We start from the raw sequence: 7,500 nt of genomic DNA on the forward strand, positions 1-7,500 counted from the left end.
AAACAATGATCTCTGTGCCTCTGCATCTGAATGGCCTGCTCACTGTATGCCGCGAGTGTGCGTGCGTGCATGTGTGCATGTGGACGCACTGTGTTTAAGTGTGTTTGTAGTAGTAGTGGTAGCAGTAGGTACAGCAAGGCGCTGGTGTGTATTTTTCTGCAATACTGTCGTACACATACATAACACAATTCATTAGGCACATTAGCTTTTATTTGCGCATATTTGAATGCTTGTTTGCTTGTCGTGTCTCGCTCCACTAGGCTATCTACACTGACCCACATAACTCCAGACTGTACTCACGCTGCGTGAAAGAAGTAAATAATTCATGTTCACGCAGACACCTAGAATGAGAAATTGCTCACATACAGGCAACATTTTACAGCAGCCCACCCATCCAGAACCAGACAGTAGAGTGTGGAGAGGGCGTGGGAGAGGTGTTGTCCTTGTCACGATGAGTTGACCTGATGTGTTTGTGAGGGTTGGCTGTTGTGTTGCATTGCTGCTCGTGGAGGAGGGCTGCTGGAGCTGCCTCGGTTATGGAAACCGTTATGGGTTTATTGCTGAAAAGCAGGAATTGAAAGGCCATATACAGTGTGCCCATGCCACATTTACAGTAGCTTTAGTTATTTAACCTTTATTTTACCAGGAAAATAGACCCATTGAAATCTGTTTGACAAGGGTAGCCAAATAGGAAATCGTAATCGTTATCGTATCGAAATTATCGCAATTATCACATTATCGTAATGAAAAGTCAAGGTCCACTGAATGGGGAAGAATATGAAAACAGTGATGGATTGATTATAGTACTAGTGGACAGTTAAAGAAATATCAAATCATTGTTTTGAGCTGTAACAGGGTAAGAGACTCTTCCTTGGCAATGACAGCACAAATTAGAGGGAGAAATGGCCCTGAGGAATGGCCCTGTCTCGCTGTAGCTCTCTCGAGCGGCAATTCTCCTTCCAACCAGTATAGAGCTCTTCAGCGTTGACGTCAACTTGTATGCGGCGTTTGGACTTCCGGTTCCATGGCGATTTTTTTACATTGCAAAACGCCATAGAGATTCAGGTTTGGCAAAAATATAAGTTGCACGGCAACAACGAACATTAGCGTGTCCCCGCATCCCTTTCTCATTAGTGGAACGGATCGTATCATCATGTTGGTGTATTCACATGTTAAATCATGACGATTATAATTCAATATTGCTAACCCCTTTCTGATCATTAAAACTTCCGAACTACATGCTTTCCTTTGGTTGCCATGGGTACAACCCTCCGCACGTACATGACGTTAGATACAGGCGCCGCTTCTGTAGTCGCCAAAAGCTTCCGGGTTTAGCATATGGACGCAACATCGTATTTATGTCGAAGTTTGACACAAAATGATCAACCATGTCATACCTACAGCCTATTTTTAACACCCTCGACAGTTTGCGGGGGTTCGCTAAGCGCGTGCTTGCACTCGGAGCTTATTTGAAACTGGCCCCTATTCATTCCCAATGGAGGCCGGAAGCCGATACAAACCAGGAAGTCCTTAAATGCTAACATGAAAGACTACAATCTACTACATGCTTCCGCGTTACTGAAGAACTCTATTGAGCCAAACAGGAAAACCTCTTAGTGTTGCTGTTAGGTTCAAACCCTTAACATTTGTAAATATGAAACACCTGAAATGAAAGACACAGAGAATCCTTAATTAAGTTTCAAACCGGCTTGGAGAGCGGATGGGGAGAACCGTCAGCTACCATTTTCCCCACTCGTTCTAAACGATGTAATAGCCATAAGTCATATTTATTGAAGGATTTTCCCTGATAACAATTATCTCTTATCCGCTAAGGGGAAAAGGGGGGCGTACCCGGATAGAGATTAATTCATTCACACACACACACACACACACACACAAACATGAACACACTAGCCAGGCTGCGCCCTCCTAGTGACGCAACACCTTCGGCGGCGCTGCAGATCGAATCTCGATTGCAAGTCTATGATAATCAGGCAAGGAACACACAGTCCTTGGCCTGCCATGTGGAGATGCAACTCTGTTGTGTTTGGGCATTCCATTGTTCTGGTACAGATAAAGTCCTCGCACAGTCCAGTAATCTTCTGCAGCCTTGAACAGGAATTCTTGAATGTGAAAGGGCACATTTGTGCCACGGCAACATGTTTGCTTTCATATAGAATAAAATACAGTTCCAACAGTTGCTTTAAAGGAATTAAAGGTGGGGAGTCTGTCTTTTGAAAGCCTGGTTATTCAGATCTACCACCCCCCCTCCAATCACTTAACCCCATAGCCCCCTGCCAGCGTGATGCCCCTGGGTGCGATGATGCACAGGGAGCGTGAAATCATCACGGGGGGGAGATGCGCCAACCCCCCCCACCCACACACACACACCTCACCTCACCTCACCTCACCTGACTGTAGTCAGCACTCCTCTGCTACGCACTGCTGTGCTCTTCTCTGCTCTGCCTTTTTTGAAGTACTGCTCTGTCAGTGTGGTCCATTGGAATGTGGCATTGACCTGTGTCAGGGGACAGTATGATCACAATGTCAATCACTCTCTGTGTGTGTGTGTGTGGGTGTGTGGGTGTGTTTGTTTGTGTGTGTGTTTGTGTGTGTGTTGGTGTTTGTGAGCATCTGTCTGTGGCTCATGGCAGGTGACATTCAGTCCTTGTGATTTTGCCCCTGCCACTTCTGTGTCTGTCTGCCTATCTTTTGGGTCTGCGTGTTCTGTTGATACAGTGCACACAATGGTCATCAGGAAATCTCAGTTGCGTGACGCGAACCTTTTTAAAACATTGAATTCCTTCAATCGTCTCCATAACCCTGATATGATACAGCACAACACCACTGGATTATGGAGTACAGTGGAGCTCATAATGCTGATGCTTCCTCAATACGGTTCCCATGCTGTGTAGTGTGTGTGTGTGTGTGTGCGTGTGCGTGTGCGTGTGCGTGTGCGCGTGCGTGTGCGCGTGCGTGTGCGCGTGCGTGTGCGTGTGCGCGTGCGTGCGTGCGTGCGTGCACTGTGGAGCTCATAATGCTGATGCTTCCTCAATATGGTTCCCAAGCTGTGTGTGCGTGTGCGCGCGCGCTGGGGAGGATTTTAGTACTCATCGTCTTATAGCTGCTCAACAACTGCTTTGGCTCTCAAACTAATTATACTTGCCCCTCTTAAGCTTTTGTGGGTGTGTGTGTGTGTGTGCGTGCGTGCGTGCGTGTGTGCGTGCGTGTGTGAGGGGAATCCGTGCCAGTGTTCTCGTTTGCTCTTCAGAAATGTCCAACTGCACTGTGTTCTGCATGACTGTATCATTTTGGCATTACAAGCTTATTCTCTCCTTTTTCTTCTTATTTTATACTTTGCAGCACCCTCTTCCCCTCCCTTCTCTCTCCATGGTACTTGGCACATGCATTTATCTCTCCTTATCTCATCTCATCCCCCTCTCCCTTGTTTCCTCCCTTCCTCTCCTCCTCCCTCTCTCTTCTTCCTACATGCCTCTTGCTTTCGCTCACCCCCTCTCCGTCTTCCTTGAGCCAGAGCCAGCGCCCATGGATCCTGTGGGCATGGTCTCGGTCCTGGCAGTTGTGAGTGTTTGTTTGTTAGTGCGGTGGTTCTTGTCCAGGGGAGCCGATGGGGTTCTGTTCCCTGGCCCGGTTCCAGGGGGGCCCAGCCCGGCCCGGCCCAGGCCTGGCTAAAGCACAAAGCGGCCCATTGACGATTGTGGGGGCCCGAGTGGGGCTCAAGCTTGTTTTCACTGCGGGGTTGATTCGATTATACTTGTGTTTTTGTGCGGGCCACTCCTTTTTGCCTCCGGGCCAAAACAGAAGGCTCCAGGCCAACGCTTAAAAAAAAAAATCAGCTACAAATAGCCCAGTTTCTCTCTGTCTCTTTTTCCTTTATCTCCCTCTTCTTCTCTGTTTCTCTACTTCTCTATTTTATTTCCACCTCTCTGTCTCTCTCTTTCTCTCTCTCTCCATCTTCTGTCATCTGTCATCCGTCTGCCACTGTGATGCCACTGGCACCTCTCACTCTGCCTGTCTCACTCTGTCTCTGTCTCTGTCTCTGTCTCTCTCTCTCTCTTTGACTCTCTCCTCTGTCATCCGTTTACCGCTGCGATGCCGCTGCCGCTGCCACCTCCAGCCATGTGCGGCTAGGAGACTCTGCAGTGGAATGTGAGCTCCCGCTGGTGAAGAGTGAAAAGAGGGGTTTGTCCAGGCCCTAAACAGGCTGACCTCCCTTGAGGTGCAGCACTGTCCCCTCACATGATAAACGACACTCACTTCTCACATTCATACACACATTCATACACACAGTATACACACACACACACACACAGTATACACACACAGGCACATACAGTATACACAGGCACGCACACACATACACTACACACTACACACTACACAGACACACACACACACACACACACACACACACACACACACACACACACAGTATACACACACACACACACACACAGTATACACACACACACACGCGCACACGCACACGCACACGCACACACACACAGACACACACACAGTCACACACACATACAGTATACACACACACACACACACACACACACACAGTATACACACACACACACACACACACATACATACAGTATACACAGGCACACACACACATACATACAGTACACACACACACACACACACACACACACACACACACACACACACACACACACACACACACACACACACACACACACACACACACACACACACACACTCTCACACTGTCCCGTCCCCCATGCTGTCATCCCCCCAGAGTCATAGTTTGCTCATCTTGTGCTGTGCTGTGTATTGGGGATCAGTTGTTAGTGGGTGGAAAATGTAGGACGGGAGTGCTCGTTATTTTTCCCTTTAATGTGTTTTAGACTTTCCAAACCCTCGATGAGGTAATTACTCTGCTTGATGAAGCAAAGCAGATATCCTCATTTCCTCTGATTTTCTGAGCACACCTTTTTGTGTTTTACAAAATGGTACAAATCTGGCTGTCGATACTTGTGGTCGATATTCTCAAATCGATTGAGATTTCTCAAAAAGAAGTGTTTGTCAAATCCGGAGGTCCCGTAAATCAGTGGATTAGTGTGACAAAGAAGGTCACTGTTTCTCGTCATTTGTCATTTCGTCACGTTTGCTATTTGTCGGCCCTGTCACATCTGCAACCTCTCATCACCTGGAAATTCCTGACGTTCTGCACCTGGTGACTGAACACTGACGGTGCTCAATGGCATTCAAACGGCTCACGTTTACAACATGACTCAAAATACTGGCCTTGAAGAGGCTTTTCTTTTACAATATGGTCTCAGATGCTGAAGGTGCTCAATGCTCAGTGCTCAATTGAATCTTCAGCTTGAATGGGCCTCTTGTTTATGGGGAAGCTCTGGTATTTGTTAGGGCATTTGTCTGGATTAGGGCGTTTGAATCTTGTGTGTCCAACTGTCCATACACCTTCATTCATGGCTGAAGTGCCCTTGAGTAAGGTGCTCAACACCCCACATTGCTCCAGGGACTGTAAACAATACCCAGTAATAATTGGAAGTCGCTTTGGATAGAAGCATCAGCTCAGTGCATTATAATGTCATGTCATGTAATGTAATGCCTCATCAATAACTCGCCATCTTATCTCTCCTCTTCTCCAGACGGTGTCCACTCGGTGTCGGCCCAATGCCTGCTACAGGTGACCATCATCACGGACGAGATGCTCTCCAACAGCATCACCCTGCGGCTGGCCAACACCTCGCAGGAGCGCTTCCTCTCGCTGCTGCTGGCCCAGTTCTTGGACGGCGTGGCCCGTGTGCTCTCCGCCTCGCGCGAGGACGTAGTGGTCTTCAACATCCAGGACGACACGGACGTCAGCGCCAGCATCCTCAACGTCAGCTTGTCGGTGGCCATACCTGGCGACGGTAGTGGTAGTGGTAGTGGTGGTGGACGAGGAGTAGCCGGAGGACGTGGTGGTGGTGGAGGTGGTTCTGGGTCTGGAGGTAGACGTGGGGGCAGCAGCCTGGGTGGTGGTGGCGGCGGTGGGAGCAGCGTGGCTGGTCGAGGGGGCCACGGCGGCATGGAGTTCCTGGGCTCCGAGGAGCTGCAGGAGCGGCTGTACCTGAACCGCAGCCTGCTGGCGCGCATCTCCTCGCAGGAGGTGCTGCCCTTCGACGACAACATCTGCCTGCGCGAGCCCTGCGAGAACTACATGAAGTGCGTGTCCGTGCTCAAGTTCGACAGCCTGGCGCCCTTCGTGGCCTCCGACACCATCCTGTTCCGGCCCATCCAGCCCATCGCGGGCCTGCGCTGCCGCTGTCCGGCGGGCTTCACGGGGGACTACTGCGAGACCGAGGTGGACCTGTGCTACTCCAAGCCCTGCGGGCCGCACGGGATATGCCGCAGCCGGGAGGGCGGCTACACCTGCGAGTGCCTGGACGACTACACAGGTATGTGTGGACTGGACTTGACTGTACCTCTGGTGCTTCTTTTTGCCCTTTGCTCTCTCTGTCTCTCTGTCTGTCCTTTTTGCCTCTCTCTCTCTCTCTCTCTCTCTCTCTCTCTCTCTCTCTCTCTCTCTCTCTCTCTCTCTCTCTCTCCTTTTTGCCTCTCTCTCTCCCTCTCTCTCTCTCTCCCTCTCTCCCTCTCTCTCTCTCTATCTGTCTGTCTATGTCTTTCTTTTATTGTGTTATTTCGCTGAATTTCATATGTTTTTCTTACTGTCCAAGGCTACTTGCTCTTGTAAAGGATCCTAACAGTTTAAATGTGCGGCTTTGCCTAGAAGCACAGCTATGACTCATCTCGATATAAAGGCTATCTGCCCAAAAGCGTCATGTACTGTCAGACTAGAAATAGGAGCCACTCTTGACTTAACATGCGGCAGGTGGCCTTGAGAGAGTCTGAATAAGTAGCTGTGTGTGTGTGTGTGTGTGTGTGTGTGTGTGTGTGTGTGTGTGTGTGTGTGTGTGTGTGTGTGTGTGTGTGTGTGTGTGTGTGTGTGTGTGTGTGTGTGTGTGTTGTGTGTGTGTGTGTGTGTGTGTGTGTTGTGTGTGTGTGTGTGTGTGTGTGTTGTGTGTTTGTGTGTGTGCTTGCTTGTGAGTGTGTGTGTGTGAGTGTGTGTTTGCGTGTGTGTGTGTGTGTGTGTGTGTGTGTGTGTGTGTGTGTGTGTGTGTGTGTGTGTGTGTGTGTGTGTGTGTGTGTGTGTGTGTGTGTGTGTGTGTGTGTGTGTGTGTGTGTGTGTGTGAGTGTGTGCCTGCACGCAAGAGTGTGTCTTCTTGTTCACCACTAATTCTTTTGCAAGGCGGTGAGTCATGATCACAGCTGAATCAGATCGGTTACTCGTGTACGCTGTAGAAAGCGCCTTAAGGCCCGCTGGAAACTCAACCTACCTGTGATTCGACAATCCAGTAGCAGGTCAAGTTGTCTATGGGAACTGTGATTGTTTTCTTTTCCCCTGTGATCTTAAAGCAACGCCATACAGTGTCCCCTTTT

At 49.3% G+C, this 7,500-nt stretch overlaps 1 protein-coding gene across 1 annotated transcript in view; it reads left to right on the plus strand.

Moving 5' to 3' along the window:
• Nucleotides 1–7,500, plus strand: part of celsr2 (cadherin, EGF LAG seven-pass G-type receptor 2) — a 137,342-nt gene that overhangs the window by 43,104 nt on the left and 86,738 nt on the right. Inside the window, exons 2-3 of the mRNA XM_063215926.1 lie at nt 5,670–5,996; nt 6,075–6,458. Coding sequence (XP_063071996.1) covers nt 5,670–5,996; nt 6,075–6,458 — 711 coding nt within the window. The remainder of the gene's footprint in view (nt 1–5,669; nt 5,997–6,074; nt 6,459–7,500) is intronic.

This window comes from Engraulis encrasicolus, chromosome 14, assembly GCF_034702125.1.
Source record: "Engraulis encrasicolus isolate BLACKSEA-1 chromosome 14, IST_EnEncr_1.0, whole genome shotgun sequence".
NCBI lineage: Eukaryota > Metazoa > Chordata > Actinopteri > Clupeiformes > Engraulidae > Engraulis > Engraulis encrasicolus.